General features: G+C 48.4%; 1 protein-coding gene across 1 annotated transcript in view; it reads right to left on the bottom strand.

Annotated features, from left to right (window-relative positions):
* Positions 1-4,232: 4,232 nt before the first annotated feature.
* Positions 4,233-23,663, bottom strand: part of LOC119101295 (protein amalgam) — a 72,727-nt gene continuing 53,296 nt past the window's right edge. Inside the window, exons 3-10 of the mRNA XM_037224586.1 lie at positions 21,945-22,152; positions 18,041-18,250; positions 14,467-14,573; positions 12,825-12,867; positions 11,213-11,382; positions 10,706-10,832; positions 10,180-10,263; positions 4,233-4,652 (exon numbers count right to left, since the gene is read on the bottom strand). Coding sequence (XP_037080481.1) covers positions 4,333-4,652; positions 10,180-10,263; positions 10,706-10,832; positions 11,213-11,382; positions 12,825-12,867; positions 14,467-14,573; positions 18,041-18,250; positions 21,945-22,152 — 1,269 coding nt within the window. The 3' untranslated portion in view covers positions 4,233-4,332. The remainder of the gene's footprint in view (positions 4,653-10,179; positions 10,264-10,705; positions 10,833-11,212; positions 11,383-12,824; positions 12,868-14,466; positions 14,574-18,040; positions 18,251-21,944; positions 22,153-23,663) is intronic.

The following is a 23,663-nucleotide window of genomic DNA, read 5'->3' on the forward strand; positions in this document are numbered from 1 at the left end:
ATTGGTGCACACAGTATTTTATTTATTTATTTATCGTGCGTCAATGTGGGCTCCACTGAAACGACTGTCACCAAAACGGTGTCATACGGGCTGCCAAGCGGTCGTCATGACGCAAAATGCGTTGTCATTTTCAAGATATAGGATGCCCGCACTGCACGATGCTGTAAAATACATGCAATGACCATACACATTCCACAATACAAGCAAATGGCTAAAAAGCATACCGAGATCGAACGTGCAGCCTATTCCGGGCAAGTTATTTCAAGGCCATTCAGGCACGCGTGACGCGATTGAATCGTCTTTCAAATTCGGCTGCCACCCCCTTGACCACCCATTGCTCAAGCCCAGCAGTGATAGAATCGTAGAGCTGTTCATATCTTCCGTCCCCGAGCACGATTTCCAGGTACAACCGTCGGCAACTGGTTCTTAACCCACGCTGTGCAGGCCGCGCAAATTTCAATCACGTTTTTTGCTACACAATGCAAGAAGGTGGACATCGTTACTATTTATTACGGAAAAAAGACTTGCAATCAGATAACTTGAAAATGGTGTCATAACCGAGTATGGGAACGTAAGTCAACAACTTGAGCTCACGGATAAATATGCAAGAGCACCATAAATAAAGGCCTGAGCATGGCACATAATTATATGTGGCTCAGCTTGGCCACGTCCACACCTCCAGCGTCGCCATGGCAACCGCTAGAGCGATTGAAGTACTTTAAGCGAGTGCATTACAGTGCTAGCTTGGCAGGAACTCAACGTCATGCAAATGCTTCATGACGCAATGCAACAATAACGTACTGAGGACCGCGGTTTCTACACAGGAAGACTTCGTCGTCTAGAGCAGTGTTTTCCACTTACAAACATATCATTAGCTATAAATGACCTGAATGCATGCTATCTGATGCTGGCTTTAATGTCTTCAAATGTGGAGTACTCCCTTTTAAGGTTGAACGGTGCATGCCCTTGGTGGATCAGTCTGTGGATAAGGGTCAATCTCTTTGTCGAATGATCACGGTGAACGGCATCTGGCTGGGCCGACGGCGTGCTTCAATGATGTGATCGAACTCCTTTTTTGCCACAAGGTGCGCTGCAAAACTGAGGGCTTTGTCGCTCCTGTGGCACGAGAGATCTGCTGGTGGAGCCCGGTCCGACAAACAGTAGCTCATATGAGGGAAGCACCAGAGCTTGGACCAATTTTTTTGTGAGCGTAGCAAGAGTGCTGCTGACCTTTTTATGGTGACGAAGGTTCTGGAGCAGCGCTGCACGACCTTTGATGTCGGTTTCCGTGCTTAAATTTGCATCGAAGGCCAACCAAAAATTGTCATGTGATCAGCTAGTTTAAAAAAGTGCTATCAAAAGTCACCGTGCAGCTTGAGGCTTTTTGACGTTATATTTTTTTCTGGAGAGGCAACTCCTAAATTGTCATGTGATCAGCTGGTTTCAAATAAACACTATCGAGCGTTTCTGTGAAGTTTGAGGTTTTTTTCGGTGACAGGGCATGTCTTACTTGTTGGGATTTGCTTTTAACTCGTTATGCTTGAACCACGTGGACAGGATGGCTAAATCACTTTCCATGTGACAACTGAGTCCGTTCAGATCAAATTGCAGAGAGGCAATTACCTGAGGTGCCAGTCAGTTGATTGGGGGATATTCGTAAGGCATCAATGTGTTGTGCGGTATTCGGAAGAAATTTAAGGAGGTGACATCTTAGTGCCTTGAATACGTAGCTTTAGAATTTGCTGCACGACATTTGAGATAAACTGCATATTTTACAAACCTGATCTGTGCAGAGATGCCAAGCATGTCTGCCAAATCACGATATTTTTTTTTTGGCAAGATGAGCTGGAAGCTTTGTTATGACCATGGTCAACCTTCAATATACCAGGGGAGTACTAGTTAAACGACGTTCCAAGCAGGAATTCGGTATGATGAGAAAGCTAAGCAGGTGATCTAAGTTAGTTAAAATCTAATTAAAAAACACACATGAGAGGAGAAAAGCACAAAATATGTGCAGGCACTGATAGTGATAGTGAGAGTGGGCAGAGGCGAAGTATTTAATAAGCTGAGCTTCTACACCCTAACATACAGCACTACCCTAAGGAGTACATCCAGGGCATTGCACGAACATCGGTCGAACAACGACGGTCGGATGATATCCTAAGACTATGTTTGTATGGGTAGGTCCGGACGAAGGTCACCAATGTCCAGCGATTACAATATTCTTAGGTCAGTGTCGTCCCCAACTGTTGCTGTTAAAGTTGGAACTTGTTGCGCTAATGCTCCCCCCCCCCCCCCCCCCACGTCGGTCCCCGACGTGCTCAATCAATGGTGTAAACTTTCTCCGCAAATGAGCATCGCGAATAATGCGTAAAGCTGCTGTTAGTTTAATCATTGCCATCACATAATGCCATAATGCATCAATTTATCAAGACCTTTCTTGCTGCTTTCAAACATTATTGACAAACGGCATTTTCACGAGTTATATCGGAAGTCGAGTCTGAATTTCTCTTATCACCGTTTCCGCTTGTCAGCAGTACAGACAAGGGCACAATTAGAACTATCCACCAAACTATATTTGGCATCGCTTGATAGCACAGCGTACATATAGCATGCCGAATCAAACAACTACGTCTACCAGTGGATTTGGACGTTCCAATGCTTCCATAACAATAGGTACTTGGCACAAGGCTAAATGTACAAACATCACATTTTGCACCGACATATCGCGCCTAAGCATTACAACTTTGATTAAGCTTAAGATGGAGTTTATCTGAATAAGTTCGCATCGCTAACATTTCGTGCCGTCGCACCACGAGCACTAGCTGCACTAGGTGGTGCCACCTACACCAGGCAGTGTCCGGCGCACCACGCGGCGCTTGTCGCATCAAGCAGGACCAGTCCACTAGGTGGCACCAACTGTGCCACCAGCTGCACCAGGTGCCGCTGCCAACACCAGCTGGTGCCAACTGCACCAGGTGGTACCAGCACTGCCAGGCAGCACCGGGCAGTACCCGGTGACACCAGACTTTTTCACTTGTGGCTGGTGGCACGACCTATACCAGGCAGCACCGCCCATTGCATCACCAGTCCAGCAGGAGGTAGGAGGCGCCCGTGAGACCCAAGGCCCCCCACCTCAGGGTCCAGACGGGCCAGGGCGAGACGCTTGGGGGGGGGGGGGGGGCACGACGGTCTGTTCACAGTAGCAGCGCCAGCGCCGAGAGCAGCAGCAGCGCGGCATCCTCGCGTGTCACCAGCGCCAGCGACTTGGCTGGGGGCGGAGCGACAACGCGTCAGCCAGCGGCGCTGGCATCGCCACCGGACGAGGGGTGACGTGGATGTATGGAGAAACCGTGTGATGTTGTGTTCTTATGCTGAGTGCAGTAAACATGCATCATAACAGGAGCTGCTAATGAAACAAATACCGAGCGGATCGAAACCCGTATCTCTCGTTCTTAGACATGTATCTTAACTACTACGCTAACGGTACCCTAAACAGGCACCGGTAGCTCAGTACCGATAGTGTAATAACGTTTCACCACTGGGTCGAAACCCTGGGGTCAAGTAAAGCCAAACGAGGTCAAACTGGAGATATATGTCGAAAGTGCCCTCAGACTTTTCCACGCGATCAACTTGAGCCTAAATACGTTTTTCAGCCAATAGGTAGCTTGGAGTCATTATAGGTTAGTGCGTTATCTGGTCTACGCGGTGAGAATGAAAAAAAAATTATCTGAGATCGTTCAGGTAATTTAATTCAAAATCGTCCCAAAATGAATATTCTAGGCGGCAAGTTCATCAGAGCAAAATGTTAGGGTTAATATTCAGCATGCTGCATTCACACGGCTTCGCCCCATTAGTGGAGCGGCCCTCTGATGATAACAGAAAATGAACGAAGAAACAACTAGACAAACCTACGCTAGTGTCCAATATCCCATGCAAATACCAGCTGTGGACAAAATAGCCATGGTGGGTACCGTTAGGCGCATAACCTTATTCACTCCAAAAATGCAAGACATCCAGCATCAATTGGAACGAATGCTTTGCAATGACTGTTTTGGAATGGATATTTGTCAGCATGTCCTGTCACGAAGGCCGCCTCTATGACCACAGTAATCTAACTGTACCCTAATGCAGTTTGTGCAGGCACATTTTCAATGTGCCATAAAATGTCACGACACGGCTGCTCCTTTTCGGCCTGCATTGGCAAGCCGCCGAACGGCCGTCATGGACGGGGCACATCAGCCTAGTTGCTGGGATGCAAGCCCACGTGCCTGTCACACGTCTGACAGTGTCCCCACTTGGCTAGCTGAACTGCAGGCACGACCACAACTATTAGGTACCAGATATAGGAGACTTGGTTACTTCGGGAGGCAAAGGTATGCTCCAATGAGATAGCTCCCGCATGTCTACGGTCGTCTGCAATAGACCACCAACACATGCGTCCTGGACAGTGACGGATGGCTGGAACGGCAGCGCAATGGGCAGGACACCATGACCGCAGGACGGCCGTGCTGTACTGTGATCGGGCCGGCGCTGCTCGCTTCGCTCCCGGTCGTGGCGACCGCCGACGCGCGATCGCTTCTTCTCTGGGTCGCCCTCCTCGGCGGGGATGTAGATGTCGCCAGTGTCGCCGCCGTGCTCCCCTCCGCCGTCTGCCAGCCAGCGACACATGCGGACCAGGTCACAGCGGACTGAGTGCGGGTGAGCAGCCCCGCCTCCCTCCCTTTCCCTACATGGTATGGCAGGTGAACTATAAAGTAAGTGGGAAGCAGCAAATCCTCGACAAGCATATAGGCGATAGCGGTTCCACACCGAAATGACTACAGCTAGAATTGCTAACGAAAAAAGTCCCATCCCTGGTCCTAGATGAAGACGGCTATGCATACACCAGTCACACAATAAATTCTACGCGACATAAGGCTAACTTGGCAAAACTACTACGCATAAAACTGTCTCACAACAAAACTTCCACGGACAGAACTTGCACCATCAAAAGCTCCATGCCGCAATAATGTATGCACATCACGTTCCAATCAAAACTTATTGAATTGAAAACAAAGCTTTGCGTCATAAGTAATTATTATCGCCCGAAAAAGAACATTCTGCCCATCTGGCGTTTCTCAAACAGAGAAAGCAGCCTTTCGTGTCGTCCTAAAAGTTGCCAGAAGAAAGGGTTATCAGCGATATTATGGCGACATTTAAAAGCTTCGTTCATTAAAAGAAGCCTCGGGCACCGATGTGGCGCAGGGAGTATGCTAAGCATCGGGCATCGATGTGACGCAGGGAGTACGCTAAACATCGGGCATCGATGTGGCGCAGGGTGTACGCTAAGCTTCGGGGATCGATATGACGCAGGGAGTACGCTAAGCTTCGGGGATCGATGTGACGCAGGGAGTACGCTAAACATCGGGCATCGATGTGGCGCAGGGTGTGCGCTGAGCTTCGGGCATCGATGTGACGCAGGGTGAGCGCTGAGCTTCGGGTATCGATGTGACGCAGGGAGTACGCCAAGTTGATAAAATGAGCAGACTACGCTCCGAACGAATGTCGATGATTTCAATAAAATACGCGGCACCGTGAAGTACACGGCGGAAATAACTCAAAAAATGTATACGATTTTTCGACGCATCCACTAAACATTTAATAGTCCTTCAAGAACGAACAATTTGTTCGAGTTTACTTCGAGTTAATGAGCCTAGTCTAAGCAGGCTATCTTCCGAAGATATGGGAAATACTTTAAGAGGCATTCTCTGCTGACTCAATCACTGTCTAGTGCCTACAGTCGAGGAAAAAATTTAGGGCGTGTTTATTCCAAGTTAAGACAAGACAGGCGACCTGAACACGAAGGGTGTTAATAGGATGCTGCGTGCTTAAAATTATATAAGTTGCAGTTGGAGGAGCAGCTATGTGATTATGGGCGACCGGAAGTGGTAGATCACGTATGATAGATCTACTGAGTGTAACAGGTAAATATTCCTTACAGAATGTGGTGCATGGCATATACGTGCGTTTGCCACGTGCGTGACATTGATCCCTGTAGGCCTGAGTGCAGAACCATTTGTCTTCAACGTAGATCTAAACCTTACAATCGCCTTCCTAGTCCGACATCGCTTTTGTACACGAGGCAACACTAGTGAAAATGTGCAAGTCGTCGGATTTGGAGAGCACATGAAGACAACTTGTAGATTGCAAACGGATGAGGTGAAAAAGGGCTGCCCGGAGCAAACTGCCCGAGGTAACCTGCCCGGGGTAAGATCAAATTTGTATTTAGATGTTCACTTCAAAAAGGATTTAGATTAAACAAATGTATTGGAAGGCCTTTTTGATTACGATAACGTAGACTGAGGGCGGGGCGCCGAGATTCATCCGTTCCTTTTTTGGTAAGACGTGGCGAACAGCATGTGCATGTATGTTTCGGTGGAGGTGAGGTTTGTTCATGCTTACCAGGCTACCTATGTCTGCATTGACCATACTGATGTAGCCTTAAATGCAACTGAAACGTCATCTTTTTGCATTGTGTATGCGCATACACACACACACACACACACACACACACACACACACACACACACACACACACACACACACACACACACACACACACACACACACACACACACACACACACACACACACACACACACACACACACACACGTGTATGCATATATATATATATATATATATATATATATATATATATATATAGCACATGCGTGGACATAACACCCGCATTCACAAGAAATACGCTGGTTACGAAACGCGACCCTATTAGCCATAGCACAGACCATATATAAACAAACACAGACCATAAACCGTAGCACATGCAATAGACCATGGACGCCTCACACTGCTCGAAATATTTTACATCAGACATGCGAGCCAAATGAGTTCGACATGCAACACAAGCAATTTATACCACTTCCACTACAACATCCGACTCGCAAGTTGCCCCCCCCCCCCCCCCCGACACACCATCGTGATAAACAAACCCCCTCCGGACCACTACAGCATGTACTTGGTATGGTCGACATTGTGCATACTTTTCAACTGTTGGGAAGTGTGTCTCCCTCACGTCAAATTATACAGTTCACAAAAATGTATTTAGCGTGCATAGCGCAGAAGTGCAAAGATCAGCGAATATTGGGATGCTGTGTGTGTGTGACTACATGTGTGAGTACCGATTTCATGTATATAAATGACTTGATCCACAGTGTACAAGTCATGAAGGTACAATATAGTATTTGTGATTGGCCACGTGCACAGAATGCCAGCTCTTGCCTTCAGAGTGGCTGAGCCTAGTCCGGCATCGCCACAGCGCTGATTTACAGCAGCAAGACAGACTTTAATCAATCGGCCGCAGCTGGGCAATGAACTAACGGCGTCGGCCGACGGCGGGGCGGCATCCAGCCACTCCGGTCACGTGCCGCTCCCGTCAGCAGCGCTGGTGTCTGATCTACGGCCGAGTCCCCCTCCCTCCCCCCCCCCCCTCATCCCCTTCCTCCAGCTCACACCCCGGCGGGGCTGTCGGCCGGGCTGGTTTTCTGATTGTGACCGTATTGGCCGACACGCAAACAAGCCAGTCGGCTGGTACAAGCCAAGCCTGTTCCCGTCACCAAGGGTGCTCTTAAGGTGCGCGGGCGGGGCGAACCCAACTGGCGCAGATGTTGAACTGTACTTGCCATACTTTGGAGGATTATGTGCACCCTGGACTGAGTTGGAGAGCGAGTCAAGTCCGGTAATCTCTGTTAGGATCGGAGCGTTTGTCCAGGAGCATGTAAAGAGCGGCCCCACGGAGCGTGCTCCACCTGCTCTATCGAAGCCTGCGCCACCTGCTCCTTGCGGGACCTGCCGGCTGACGATATGTGCCGACGCCAATGCGCAAAAATAAATATAATTATGAATTTTCGAAGTGGTATTAAGCACAGACCAGTCGATGGAGGATATTATCCAAATAACTCTATATTATTAAAATAAGGGTCTATATTATCAAATATAGACCAATAATATAAAATACAGACCAATAATATTATCAAAATAAGGGTCGAACGTAAAGTACCACCACATGAGAGCACCACAAAGACCGCTCAGTAGCGCTGCTACCGTGGCAGTCTGATGGGGGTGTCCGACATTTGAGGTTCGGACCGCGGTGTATTGAGCCAAGCAAATGAGATCGAAATGGGTTTAACTTAACTGGGGCGAATTGAGGCGTGTCACTGTGAATGAAACGAAATGCTCACCGTTCATGCTTAATGTAAACATATATGCAAAGATCACTCCTCAATGTCATTCAGGTGTCTTGAATGGCAGTCACCGATTTTGAGGAGAGTGGCCATATTCATGCCTTTTAGCCGGCGTAATATTGCCCCATCCCGGATCCTTACTCAATTAGGTGTCCTTGCTCTTTTCTAGCTTCTCAACGCCAAAGATCCCATCTCCGTTACAGGAATAGTCAATATTCCCACCTCTGCGTGTGCTTAAAGAGGCCAATAAAATTATCCGGTAGTGATACCACGCTTGCGCAACTGCCGACCTTCCTGATCTCAACATGCTGGATCTCGCAGTAGACCTGAACTAAGATGAAATAGGCCTAAGGCGTTGTCTAGTCAAAAATATGATTTGATCTTGATAGACCTAATCAAAAATTCTTTTCTTTTCGGGCGAGATACGGTCTGAAGCGACATGCATTAACCCACATGCGTAGTTTTCGGTTGTTCTTAGGTCGCAAGCACAGCTTGTGTCAAGGCTCGAAGCATAACTCAACCGAAATGCTCTGGCAGTGTTTCGGGCTATATTGCGGGGGGCTGCCACTGCCTCAGGGGCGCTTACGCCATCTCAAAGACATCTATAATTCGTTTTCGATTTGGAAGTCGTTTTATATGTCACAACCACACTGGACGACTCCTTTGTCCCGACTGATGCCTCTTCGGCCCAGGGCCAGCCGGCGCCGCCGAGACAGGCCGACATTCTGAGCATGCCGGCGACCGTCCTGTGGCCCCAGGCCGGCACAGCAGGCACGGCGAGGGCTACAGCTTTTGTAACTGCATGGCCTCAGAGGCCCCGTCCGTTTTGAACGATCCAGCCTGCAGATGGAAAATGTTGGTACCCGCGCCCAGATGCCTGTTGCCCAGTCGATCTCTATGCTTTTTGAACGGTGCCTGGCATCTCCTGGGTTTCAATATGCTTTAAATGGGCCATGGCAGTTCAGCCAACCTCACAGCTATCCAAGTACCGTTGTTGCTCTAGATGGCTTTTGCCACTTTCTTAACATGGTACAATTGAATTCAAAACCTGACATGTAAGTCACCCTGTCGCTGATCTCCGTACCCAGCAAACTAATTTTCACACCACTGACTTCAACATCTGATCGCACCAAATCAAGCCTTCAATGATCTCTGCACCTCTGCTGTCAACTCATACACCGCTGACCTCCACATCTGAGCATACCAATCACGGGGCGAAACAAATAAGACCAATCAGTCTGATTGACAAACATGCCAAGTACATTGATTTAAATCACAACTGAACTGCCACTTTATCAAGTTCCTTCTTTTAAATCACTGGCTTTTCTCTCCTCATAACTTGCATTACCTTCTCCCTGTCGTCCTCTCCCTCGCACACTCTCTCTCTCTCTCTCATCTCTCTCTCTCTCTCTCTCTCTCTCTCTCTCTCTCTCTCTTCCCTTTCTCTCTCTCTCTCTCTCCTTCTCTCTCCTCTATCTCCCGCCGCCTCCCACTCTTCTCTCTCTTCTCCTCTTCCCTCTCTCCCTCCTCTCCTCTCTCTATCCCCTCTCTCTCCCACCTCTCCCTCCCTCCTCTATCTTCTCTCTCTCCTCCTTTCTATCTCTCTCTATCCCTCTCCCTTTCTTCACTCGCCCCTTCCTCTCTACTCTCTTCTCTCTCTCTCTCTCCCTACTATCCTCTCTCTCTCTCCTCTCTTCTTCTCCTCTCCTCTTCTCCTCTCTCTCCTCCCTCTCTCTCTTCTCTCTCTCTCCTCTATCTCTCTCTCTCTCTCCTCTCTCTCTCTCTCCATTCCCTCCGTATTTTTAATTCCCTAGCCCATCCCTCTACCTCTCCCCTTCCACCTCCCTATCCTTGTCTTCTTCCGCTTCCCCCCCACACCCGCCACACACACATTTACTCTATCCGTCTACCATAGCGTCGTCGCCTGCCAGACCCACTTCGAAAGGTGACGAGCTCGGTGGCGGCCGGCCATCGCGGGTACCCGGTCGTCGTCGTCCCAGCTGTCGTCGGCTCGACCATCTCTGTAACGCACGTGCCACCATCATTACAGTCTCAGCCAATTACAAATTACAAATGCGGTAGTTTTCAAGACAGAGGTCATGCGTGTAGTCCGTGCAGCGAAGCTTCCCCGTATCGATTGCCGGCTGATCATCATCAGTGCACTCCACGCTGGCCCTCGTCGGCCTCCATCCAGTGAAAACGCTGTGAGGCTTATGTGTCTAGCTCTTTCTATCCAGTAATCTACCGTGCAGTGCTGTCAAGGATCTTATGCATTCCTTATGTGTTTGACTTACAGGCTTGGGCCGTCCCTATCCTAGGATGACTATCGCCGATAAAACGTGACGGTTCCATGCACTTACGACTGAGACCAGCCTTCGGTGGAAAATGACGTGCAATGTAACAAGTTTAGGGCACGCAAGAGTTCATTCGCTTGGTTCAAATTACAAATACTCATAGTTTTACCGTAAAGAGTGATGACTCCGGTAACCTCTCCGATAGGGTTCTTGCAAACACAGAGGTATTTCCCAAAATCCGAGGCGTTCAGGTGTCGAATCTGCAGTACCATCTCAGTTGAGTACTTCATGCTTATCTGAAAAAGACACCAGCAATAAAGCATAGATGTACTAGTAAACTACATTCTTTGGCGCTTTTCACGCTTTCAGATACAACGCATGTGCTCCTCCCGAACGGCCTCTGCGAGACTCCGGGTATGAACGTCGCCCAGCGTGCCTTATGTCAAACTAAGCCAAATAGCGTTGCATCATGTGGTAACAGGTTTGATTGCAAAACTCGCTGCGTTCGCGCCTTCAACGCAGCGCCCATGAGCTTAGATAATGGGCGTCACCGTGGAGCCCAGCTGGGGCCCTTCAACCTTTCCTAGCACGTGTGAACATAACAGACCGAAATTAAGAAGCAAGCGTCCTCTTACGGATGAGTACCGATTAGGGTCTTTTCCTGAAGTCAGCTCACCGTTCGGATGTGGTACTTCCTGGACTTAATGATCAGTCCGTGCTGTTCCGTATTGTTCTTCATCCAGTAGAAGATCGGCCGCGGATGAGCCTCACTCCGGCACCGTAGCGTCACCGACCCGCCCACAGCACCACCCATCAACTGGTTCGACACCCAAATCATGGGCTTGACTGAAATCAGCATTGGTTCGTTACGAATGTTGCAAGACATTCCCATCCTGCTGCCGAATGTCAGTGTTGTTCGTTTTTACGGAAAGCTGCGGCTGAAAATGGGTCAAGGAGTTCTGTACATGGCATATCATATTAACAATCCTTTGACTTTCAGGAATGGCTGGTACTGACAACTTAACATACCCGTCATATTGGGGTCATTTTAAAAGTATATGCCTTCATCAAACCAAGGTTTCACTATCGTATGGCGTTTCAAACTGGCGCAGCCGCATTGCAGTCCACTTGAGTGACCTTACAGATATCTTCGCTGGCCATTTCCGGACTTCATACACTTGTCGAACAGTGCTCCGCAGCCCCCTACAATCTTAAAAGTGTTATGCAAGCCACGGGCAATTGAAAAGACGGCATCGGTGCATCTCTTAAAGCTGCATCATAGTAGTGTAATCGAACACCAGTGAAGGTGTCCTTCCGAACGGTCAGGGCGCCAGGGGAGTTGTAAAGTTGTGCCGTAGAAGTTGTGAATGCATCGCAAATTAGCAAGGCATGGTCACAGTATTGGACGTAGATCTCTACACTATCTACCGAGCAAACTGTGGGGTGTCACTGGGCACAGTGGCGTGGTATCGCACTTAGCACGCTTCATGATGCAACTTTTGCAAGCCAGCAGCGGGTGTTACATGTGGCACGTTTAATGACGTCATGCTGGTTAAGCCTAGTGTCCATGGACCCTTATACGTTATTTCAGGAACGAAGCGGCTTTAAATATCGACGCGAGCATCTAGTGGTGAGGCGGTATAATATAACCAGAATTAACTTTCCATCAATATAAGGCTTCATTTACGGTTGCGGTGGTTCTTCTGAGCCCTCCCCGTTCATGGATGCTTCAGGATATAACGGTTATGCCGAGAAATGTATTAGGTGTATTTTGTTGTGCCCACGCAGCATTGCTCCTTTTGCATTCACATTTGCTTATTGCCACCTCATATAGGTTCATCATACTGATAGTCACTCGTCTGAACACATGGATACGTGAACACCTATTCCGTCACTATATTTGTGCTTACTGACCTGAAAACCTTTGTGAGTTTATATTTCTGCTTGTCACAGCTTGCTTAAATCATGACATGTGAAATGATAAAAGGTTGCAAGTATCGTGGAAAGTGAGTACTGGATAATAGCGAAACAAGGACCACAGCAAGGAATCCAAATGACATTTGGACTCCTTATAAGTCTTCATGGGCTTTGAAACAATCCAGTGATGATTCGTTTGGGAACCCTAGCAGTAGTTTTTTAACGTGCACTTAGCTGCTGACCATACGCTGCATGCTTTGCCCTCATTTCATGGAAGAACACTCAGAAATTACTCAATCTGAAGGCAAACAAGACACTGAGAGTTATCGTTCAGAAGGACAATGGGCCTATTTCTTCCCAAATTTACTCACATTGCACGAAGAGATGAATTCGCTTACTGACAGTGGGTGGTACCTGAAACACATGCCGATGGAGAATGTATTGAGCATATTAGCAATAAAGGGCACGCTATCTCTGAGTTCTAACTTTCAAAGTGCATGACGAAAGCCCGACACGCCACGCACAAAGTGAGTCGCCGCAACACCGACCACAGTGAGTCGCTGCAACACCGACCACAGTGAGTCGTCGCAGCATCGACCACAGGCTATATTTTCTTAATCTCATGACAGTTCCGTTGCTGAGAAGGCAACTGGTGAGACGCACGGCAGAAGTGACAGAAAGCAGACAACAATGTTTGGGAACACACGCGCCAACGAAAACGCAGTTGACCGTCTTGGTAAACAAACTACAAATAAGCGCGGTGTGGCGCAAAAAAACGAAAGTGTTCGATACATCTCAGCATCTGCATATAGGACCGATGACAGGAGTTAGTTATAATCTAATTGAACTGTAACACATCCGTTAAAAGTGGCGAATTTAAGCTTATCAGCAGCCATTTGGATCCATTCGTTGAGTTCCGCAAGAAAATACGGCTAATAAACATGGATGACATCACGTATCAGCCAAAACTGGCGATCCTACCTTGTGACTTGACATGCTAAACGGATCCCGACAGCCCACCCTGCCTAGTTTTCTCCGTCACCTTGGTAAAAAACTACGGTATAATATGTTACCTATGGCGACCACCAAATAGTGAGGCATCGACTTGAAACTTTCGGTATTTTTACATGAAACGATAGTTTTGCAAAAAAAGTCAGATTAAGCCCAGTGCGGATCATGCCATAATTATGTCATAATCAGCGGTGATGCTCTTGCTGCATCATATCTTAACCTGATTTATGTGCGATTCCTCTGAAAAGACATAAAACAGGACAATATAAGTCATTTAGGGATGTCGAATTAGTATGTGAATCGATACCATAGTTTCAGTAGTAACTAGAGCCTGCTGGGTCCAGTCTTTCAGTCACACACAAAAATGCGGCTAATAAGCATGGATGGCATCCCATGATTAGTCAAAGGGGCAATCCTGCCTTGTGACATGACGTGCTCTTACTTGACCTAAATTCAATGGAGGCTAAAATGAAACATTTTTAGCGTAGAAATTTCAACGGACAAATGGTGTATGTAGACTGTGCATTTGCATTTTTAGATTTGACGTTGTCCTGGCTCCTTGATGTAGCGCAAGCTGCTTGGTGGGGAAGGAAACATTTGAAAATCAATCTGACCTGTAACGTTGTCCGTGCCCCAACATAATTATGTTACACTGGTAAAACGCTTGGCTTCTGATTTCCGTTAGATTCAGCGCGGTGGGTTCAATAGTTGCGAAGAAAGAATTAGTGGCAGAAACGTCAGCTGGTGTGCCAGACCAGTTGCTTCAAAGTGATAAAATACCGCAGTGATCGCCGGTTAACTGCACATTTGGATGTACACGGTCGGAGAGAGTGTACTGCCCTCCGATCAATGAGCATGCAACAGAACCAAAGCAGAGCTTCCGCGACACAGATGTGTGCCAGGGTACCCAAAGACCCGTCTTTATCTCTCTGTTCTGCAGCACGGTCGAGTAACAATACCTCGACAGATTCGTGCAAAGCTCCCTCTAATTTTACCACGTACGCCATTTCTGGCGATGCAGAGGTAGGGCCCCATGTCAGAGCGTGTAACATGGGTCAGGTTCAGCGTATTCCCTTCGATCACCGTCGGCCAGTGGGGATCGCCTTTACCTGGAACAAATATCGAATGCATCATACGGACGGGATTACAACAGTTACACTTCCGGGGTACACAAACCGATTCCGTGACACATACGCCTATCATATCCATGTCGTATCTAATAAATGGGAACCTCTGTCGTTTGATCTCTAGCACATCGAGAACCGTCGGAGGCAGACCCCCAAAGCCGTTCCGAATCAGTGCTGTGAGAGGAAGGTTTGCGCCGTGGTTTGGCCCAGGTCGGACCACTGTGTGTGGTGCGAAACGAGCAAACTTGCCGCACAGGGTTGGCATCGGCGACACCCGTCTCCGCGCCACTTGAAAGTCATAGAGCAGCGAAGAATATCGGCTGTCGCGTGCTTGTCAATGGCGAGCAGACGGATAGCGTGAAAACCAAACTATAACGTCCAGTGGTCCACACCAACACAAACTGAGTGACGGCTCCAAGAGAATTCCCCACGCGAATGTTCATCCGCGGCGCTACATAGCTACGGACAGCGTGGCGAATGGTAAGATGCAAGCAAGGCATCAGCAGAACAGGGCATCAACGGTGCATTTAAACGGCGACAAAATAAGCAGAACATTTCACCAACCAACTCCTGCAAGTGGGCTGTGCCCAGGTCCAAAACCATGGCAGTCAAATGAAACGTCCCTTCTGCGAAAACGCATAATTTTGTTTCGACCGTCCCTCTGGCCTCGGGCTTCCCGAGTTGGAAGAAAGGTACCAGGACCCAACCTGGCCTCAGCGAGCCAGACCATCCGGGCAGCGAAAAGCTTCGCCGCTGATGGTAATAACTGCAGGCCTCTGGAGCAGCAGTGTGGAGAGATATGGACCTGCAAGTCCCTGGACCGTGGACGCTCACCCAGAACCAGAGAAGCCTGTGAACTGCCCCTTGAGGCTTGGCAGTCTGAACCCCCGTAACTGCTACTACACGACTTGGTGTCCAAGCAAGACCCGCCCCCTCATGCACCTACGAAACAAGGCTAGTCTCCGAACATAACGGACCTCAGCCCGATGGAGCCAGTCCTTCCCTGGGGTAGGTCTTACATCGGCTGCTCCAGAGTGAGAAGCCGACCGGCTTGTCCTGTCGCAAGACGGCAAGGCCAATAATGTGCTGTACAGAAAAGCTCTGCAACCGTAATGTTTTTAGCACAGCAGGTCAGCTACGGCAGGACCGCAACGCACACTGGCTTTTAGCCTGCATTTGCCTATCGCCACATTGCGTCGTGCAACGTATCTGTTACTGTGCGCTCGACCCGTCCGCTGCCCGAGGTGCTTGGCCGGGTAAAGGATAGTAATGTACCTCGGAGGGGCGCATGATCCCACTGACTAATTGGTTGGTTAAACAACGGTTCATTAGAAGGGGGACCTGATCCGTTCAAGAGACGCTTTCAGGGTAATCAAAGCCTGTTGTGTAGCTGATGCAGATCGTATGTTGCCGTTTGCAGTTTTTAAAGTTAAAGATCTGGTAACGTGCTTTTATAGATCAAATTAACTGTATTGTTCCAGCCAATGATTTGTGTCTAACAATGTTGAAGCGTCCCCACTGTAAAATACAGGTGTGTATTTCTTTGCAATACTACCTTCTTATAGCCGAGCATTGCAAGTCATCCCAGATAGCATGTATATATATATATATATATATATATATATATATATATATATATATATGTAAAGGTGTTCACGACGTCGGCTTCGCTTCTGCTTCGGAAGTTTACAGGTTAAGAAGGTCAGAAGTTCAGAAAGTCTACCTTTCCTTTCATAACTTCGGGTTTGTCTTCGGCTCTCAGCTACATATCCACGACTGTCTTCCGCTTAAAACCCGGAGTTTTCTCAAAACATCCAACGATTTCTCAACAACGTCGCTTGATCAGTTTTGCCTGTCACAACTTAGGCCATTTACTTTTAGCATCAAACTCAAAACGTCCAAAATATGAAACTGAATGTTTTCCTTGGCCATATAAGTCGATACAGGACGACGTTTTCAACCAGTAAACCAACTTTCGTCCATTCCTTAAGCTTGATGAGCATATCTGAATCATTAGACCTCTACATTTCTGGGGCTTCACATATTGTAACTGAGCCTTTGTGAACGTCGGTTCTTAAAACCAGTTTTGAGTGGACCCATCGACTTTGTAATTTGCTATTCAACGAATTAAAGTCAATCAAGTCAATAATCTAGTCCGTGCTCCCCGAGCTTTCAACATTTGATAGTGCGTAGGTCAAAACGCAGTGAATGTCGGTTTGAGCGAGTACAACTTAAGATCACGCCGAGCCCTATCTACTTGTTATGTCTTAATGAAATTAACGCAGCTTGGCGATCCACACACATTTGATCTAGTTCTGCTCCTAGTTTCCCGAACGTGCTCCAGCCCAGACATTGCTTCATCAGTGCTGTCTTTGTCTCCGGTATGCTCCGGCTGTCATGACCACCCCGTCCCGAGTTCAGCACCGCTCGCCGACAGCTCCGGCCGGACAAATGGAGTTTACGGCTCGATCCTAGCCGATCGGTCGGGCCTCCCGGGCGGTCGTAGCCCCCTCCCGCCGACCCGATCCGGCCCTGCAGCCGATCGGTCGGGCTTGCCGGGCGGTCGCAGCCTCCTCCCGCCGGCCCGATCCGGCCCTGTAGCCGATCGGTCGGGTTTGCCGGGAGGTCGCAGCCTCCTTCCCGCCTGCCCGATCCCGCCCTGTAGCCGATCGGTCGGGTTTGCCGGGAGGTCGCAGCCTCCCTTCCGCCGGCCCGATCCCGCCCTGTAGCCGATCGGTCGGGCTTGCCGGGCGGTCGCAGCCTCCTACCGCCGGGCGAGCGGCGGCACTTCTGGCCGGCGCTTTTCACGTCCCATTGGCCGTCTCCGTGCTCATCAGGCGACGCTTCAAACAAACAAGGACCCATTTTCTGGCGGGCTGTAACGAGCGCCATTATGCATCAAGAGGGCGCCAGGCGTTCTCGGTCGTGCTCCATGCCTCTCAGACGGAGATCTAGCTAATCGGGGCGGGTGCGTTCCTCCTCGTCGTCAGGACCCGGAGCACAAAAACAAACAAAGCCGCTGAGCCGCGCTCAATGTGGCCCGATTGCCAAGGCCACGCGTCTGCTTGTTGATATGGAAAACCCGTCAAACCACTCTACGAGACGTCTTCTCGTGCTACAAATTGGGTGACAGATGAAAAACTTAGGGGTCGCTAGCTTTCTTTGGACCCGATCTTAATCTTAATTTAAGAGCTTTCTTTGGACCCCATCTTAATCTTAAGTTAAGAGCTTTCTTTGGACCCGATCTTAATCTTAATTTAAGAGCTTTCTTTGGACCTGATCTTAATCTTAATCTTAAGATCTTAAATCAACTTGCCAACTTTGTATTTCGTTAAACCGACGGCACTCACGTTCACATTACATCTACCTACTAGCTACTTGGCAAGCTCAGCAACGCCAGGTCCCTCCGGCTTGGCCTGCGGCCGCGGCCGCGGCGCCTGGGCCCGTACCGCTGCCGTGCTGACGTCGCGTCACGGCGTGTCGCTGTCGGCCCCGCTCGCCGTGCGGCGGCCGTACGCGGATGTGGCCGCCGTCCTCGCGCACCCACTTGATGGTCGGCGTCGGCACGCCGCGGGCCGCGCACGTCAACGTCACGTTCTCACGCGTGCGCACCGACACGGTGGATTTGGTGCTGTTCTCGTCGACGATGTGCGGTGGCTCTGTGGAGACGGGCAGCTGTTACTGCAGCTGTTTCTGCTACGCGGCTGGCACGGTAACACGGCTCCGCGGCGTGAACAGGGATGGCGACGTTCATGAGGCATGCTTGCATAGCATATCCGTTATCAGGCTGACAGGCGTTAAGCTTAGCGACCCATGTGCCGCTTCGCAGCCCGGAATGCGATGCACGGATGGGAACAGTGTGACATTGATAGCTGCCGCATGTATCAAAAGCATTCATACAAATTACTTTCGGTTTTTTGCTCCCTCAAGGCTGCCGCACTCTATTCGTCCGCTCTTCTATTTCGTGCGCGGACAGCTTCTAGTGAGAAACGAAGACCCCAGGGACACTGAAACGTTAACCTGGGCCCCACTTGCTATTACGAACTCTACCCTGGCCACCTGCCCAGCGAGTGTTAGGGCAAATAATCAGAATGTATCTTGTCAAATGTCCTTTTCCAGTTGACCGACTATTTTTTGTTGACGCGTCTTTTGGCGCCGTGTCAAGAAGACAAAATGTCAAAAGTTGAACGGCGCTTTGTGGACATGTCCTTTTTCACCGGCGTGTCATATTGATGAAATGGTAAGAAATGGAAATCACGCCTACTGAATGTCAATTTTCCGTACATATTCTTCAGTCCAATGCCAACTTGTTGCACTGCTCTTTAGTCGAATCCTATCTCCTTAAAGGTATTTTGGTCGAATGCTTATGTCCTGAAATGCCTTTAGTCGAATGCTAATAAGCCGAATGTTCCTGTGCCGAGTGCTCATGCGCCGCAATGTTGTTAATTGGTTAGATACAGGATCTGTTCAACTCTCGCCTCGTTTTTTTCAACAATTCGCCACATTTTTTCGCCGTCGGCTCGCGTGTGGAAGCCTCACGGATTTTTCCCTACACGTCTCGAAAAACAAGCAAGCTAGAACCACAAGAAAGACGAAATTGGAAAAATCTTGCCAAACTGTATCATATAAGGTGGCGAATAATGGCGAATGTGACTTTTGACAGGTTAACTCAGGTCGCCATTCTGCTGTCAAAAGATGTAAATATGCTGCAACAACTCCAAAAACGGTGTTGAATGGTTTTAAATCAGCTGGACGCTAGTAAACATCGACAGATTTGGCATGTCACGTCTCAGAGCAGGTCAAAGGGGTGAGGACCCGAGAGTCGGAATTCCTGGGATATTCGTGTGGTTCAGGAAATGTTCGTGGTGCCTGATAATCGTAGTACACAATTTTCTAACCTAATATCATGCATGGGTCATAATGACCTTCCGGTTAAGTTGCCTGTGTTTCGCGCGGCCCTTACCGTAGAACCGTGTATTGGCTGTTAGGATGTGGGAACTCGAGTCAATTGCCATTTCATCCCTCAGTGGCAGTGTCTGTGCAGACTCGACCACTTTCTGGACTCGCGTGTCGTAGTTTTCAACTATTTTCAACTAGATTTTTCGTCTAACTTTGCTCAAACATTGATACCCGTGATTATAAGTCGGGCTTGAAAGGTTGAGTGCTATCAATGCAACCAATGTTTGTACTATAATGTCACTTACCCAGTGCTTCCTGGTACATATATTGAAGGTCGATAACTGGGCATAAGAGCTCTGAACTCATGGTGCCGAAAAAAACAGCAGCTAATGATTGAAGGCCTTTCTTTCCTTTATAAAAAACTGAGTATGATAATTGGGCCTAGGTAGCAGCAGCGAACCAGTGAGAAGGCTTCTCGCATAAAATCTGCGATCTATCACTAATTTTCAGCAACCACATCCTGGTCTTTTCGCAAATGAGAAACGGATGAACGATTTTCACATGTGGTAGGCATACGAAGTGTGCGCGCACAATACGCATCCCAACGCACGCTCACTACCCAAAACGTACGCTACTGATCTTGATTCAAACTTAAACATAATCCCGGGTCTGTTTCACCGTAGGAATATATTACCCTGAGTTGCAGCATGCTATTCACTTTTGTAATGAGAACGACATAATTCCATTTCACCACCTGCCACATGTACATATTGATGACGGGCACACAGCGGCGCTTTGAAGTGGCATACAGATATCCCGCTTTTGGAATGGTATGACACCACGCTGGTCATAATCATTCCATTTAGTCAGCTGATCGCCGAGTGTATATGGTCACACAAGGTGAGCACGTTTACTGGGAGTCTTGAGTTTCTTGAAGAGTGGCCACTGTTCAAAACCCGAAAAGGTACTTGTTTGAAAAAAATATATGTATTTCCCTGTAAGCGTTTGAATTTTGGGCACTGAATTAGCACGCTGTTGCTACTGAGAAATTGGTTGAAGATGATGAGGGCAAAGAGCCCGGTCATGGCATGTCTAGGTTATGGCAACGACAATTGGCGACACAAAGTATTGCAGCAGCTTTGGCGAGTGGCAGCGACAAAATTAGGAAGATCTGGCATTCGCAATGACGGCAAGACCGATCTCTTAGAAGCTTTTGGAATGCGCTACAAAACTCCAGCCACAACGCGAATTTGAAGAGCAAGATTTTAAACTTGGGCAATCGCTGATTGTGTCTTAGTAATCAAACAATAAACGAATTACAGCGGAATTCCTCAAATGGTGCTTTTGAAAGACTTCTTCGTCCGCTATGACGTGCCTCATCAGCTTTGACGCATGACTTTATGGAACGAGATCCCTATGTGCGATGACGGTATTAATCTCAGGTTCTAATAAATGCTATGCTTAAATGTATTTAAGATTGCGTCTTGAAAAAGGTGAAATTGAGTTATTCTGGCATTCGCAACAATCAGCTCCCAGCACGCATTCCAAGAGGGAGGGAGAAAGGGCGACCGGTCAATGACCGATTTTGGCAAAGGATGTGAGCGGTTCATCTCATATTGCTGCAACAAACAAAAAAATTTCATGGCCCAAATACGTTCCGACTAGTATACACACCACTACCGGCAACCGTCAGATATCAGGTCAGTCAGAGGTCGGGTCGGACAGGAAATCCCATAAATGATGTAAAATGCATAAAAACTAATACAAAAAAAAATCATCTATGGAACGATCCAGGTACTTTCATGCGGCCACAAGGAGTTAGCTCCGTCGCTTAGCGATGAAAGCCTACAAGCACCTGTATTTGTTGTTTATCGATAGCACGACTTCCTAATGTGCACTGGTATTTGTTTAATACAAAACATCTTCATAGGTCAAATGGCTGAGTGAATGATGGAGGTGGTTGTAACAGTTTTGAGACATGTCGTGCGAATATCTATTATTCATATTTGATGGAATGCTACAACAGACATTTCACATACCTTTCACAAGTTTGAAGCTTCTCAACACGAAGGCAGAATGCCGCTGGCATTCGTTTGGATCCCATAATGGACTATCACCCCAGTTTTTTGTGCTGCATTGTGCTGTTATTTGGATGTAGGCAAACCGCGGTTGGAACCACCAGGTCATCGAATCCAAGTACGACCTTGAAGGTGACGAATCACCGAAGCCGATGAGGGTTGTCAAGAGTAAAACATGGCTGCCAAAAGCAAACGACCTGTCGCCCCGGCTGCAGTCGCCCATGTCACTCCACAATATTCCTGCTTACGCCACGGCTTCATCTAACAGTATCGTTAATAGCAGCCTATTTGAAACAATATACTAATCTCACAAGCATTCCAAGACAACGTAGCACAGACATTGCGCCAGAGTCATGAAAGCGTCCTCACCACTCACCGAGCACGTTCAGAAATCCGACCTGCGACATGAGGGGCACCGTGTTGACCTGGCACATGTAGTAGCCACCGTCGCTGCTCTGCACATCTGAGATGTGCAACACCCACGTTTGCGGGTCCTCCGGCACCAGCCGGAACCGTGAAATGCTGGTGATCACCTTGTCATGGATACTGAGGATCATCTGACGCTCCAGGTGGACCCAGGCCACCTGTTGGCAGAAGTGGACGCCGTCATGACTGTAACACCGCGGTGGACACTACGGCCATTATCACATAGCAGTGGACGCTGTGACGACTGTGACAACAGCGGGCACTTGACGATTTTCAGACAGCAACGGACACCAAGACGATTGTCGCACAGCTATTGGCAACGTGATTATTGTCACAACGCGGTCGATAGCGGGAGAGTTGTCACAAAGTGGTCTAAACTACGACGGCTGCAACACAGTGGCAGATGCTGCGACGACTGTGATCTACTGACGAACGCTGGGGCATTGTCACCCACCGGTGGACACCAGGAAAACTGTGACACAGTTATGGTCACTGTGGCGATTGTTAAGGAATGTAGGTACACATAGATGAACAATGTGCCAGCTAGTGAACAAAGGTGGGCAAGCCGACGTTGAAGGCATGACATGTTAAAAAGAACATTCCGCAAACGTAAATGATAACAAGTAACAGCAAACAAACAAAACCGTCACACAGAGCACTGTCTTGCCAAAGTTTTAAAAACAGGCTGCTGTACGTTTAAAAGTATCCAATGACAGGTTGGTTGTTCAGGTTCCATTCATGTGAAGGAATAAACGCTGAAACTCTCTGTCCCCACTGGTGCATGGCGGTGCAGTGCAGCAAATTTCAGTCGTTGGGGGATACAAGGCCGATGACGCGGGGCGGCCAAAGCGCAGACAGTTTGTCGAGCCTGCAGGGCAGACTTTGAAGGCTTTCAAAATGTTAGACGGACTGCACGCTGTCACTCTGTCAGACGAGCTGAAGGATGTCAGAATGTGGAACAGAATGGAGACTGTTACTCTGTGAGATGGACTGCAGGTTGTCAGTCTGTCAGACAGACTGAAGGCTAACAGGAAACCAAACGGACTGAAGGCTGTCAGAATGTACGGCGGACTGGACGATATCAGAATCTCAGATGTACCGCAGGCTGTTAGTCAATCAGACGGATTACAGGTTGTCAGCACGTCAGACAGATTACAGGCTGTTTGTCGGACAGTTCGAAGGGTGTCATAAGAGTTATTTATCCTGTGCATCACTGGCAAAACGGTTTTTGGTCGGGTTGCAACCACTGCCAACGTACGACGTCCAGCGCGTCTTATTTTTCTCTATACCCGTAGTTTTCTGTGTCCACCTTTTGATCTCTTCTAATTGGCGGGAAATCGCCGAAATTCATCGAGCCTCCTCGGCATTAGCGATGACCTCACCTGGAATTTTCACATCTAGGGACCGTTCAGTTTCTCCTTTTCAGGAGCAAATTTTGAGGCCCATATGTCATGATGCTCGGGTCAAATAAAGCCAAAGGAGCCCAAACTCCAGACCGGTGTGCAAAGTGCATGCAGATCTCCTCAAGCGACCGGCTTTAATCTGGACATACTTTCTAACTAAATAGAGCCGCTCATATAAGATCAGTGACGGCCCTGTCTTACGTTTAGAAGGTCAAAATAACCAAATGTTTTCGAGATCTTGTTTATATTTTAATTTAAAATCAAGA

Source organism: Pollicipes pollicipes, unplaced genomic scaffold (genome assembly GCF_011947565.3).
Source record: "Pollicipes pollicipes isolate AB1234 unplaced genomic scaffold, Ppol_2.1 Scaffold_4881;HRSCAF=5763_pilon_pilon_pilon, whole genome shotgun sequence".
NCBI classification, from domain to species: domain Eukaryota; kingdom Metazoa; phylum Arthropoda; class Thecostraca; order Pollicipedomorpha; family Pollicipedidae; genus Pollicipes; species Pollicipes pollicipes.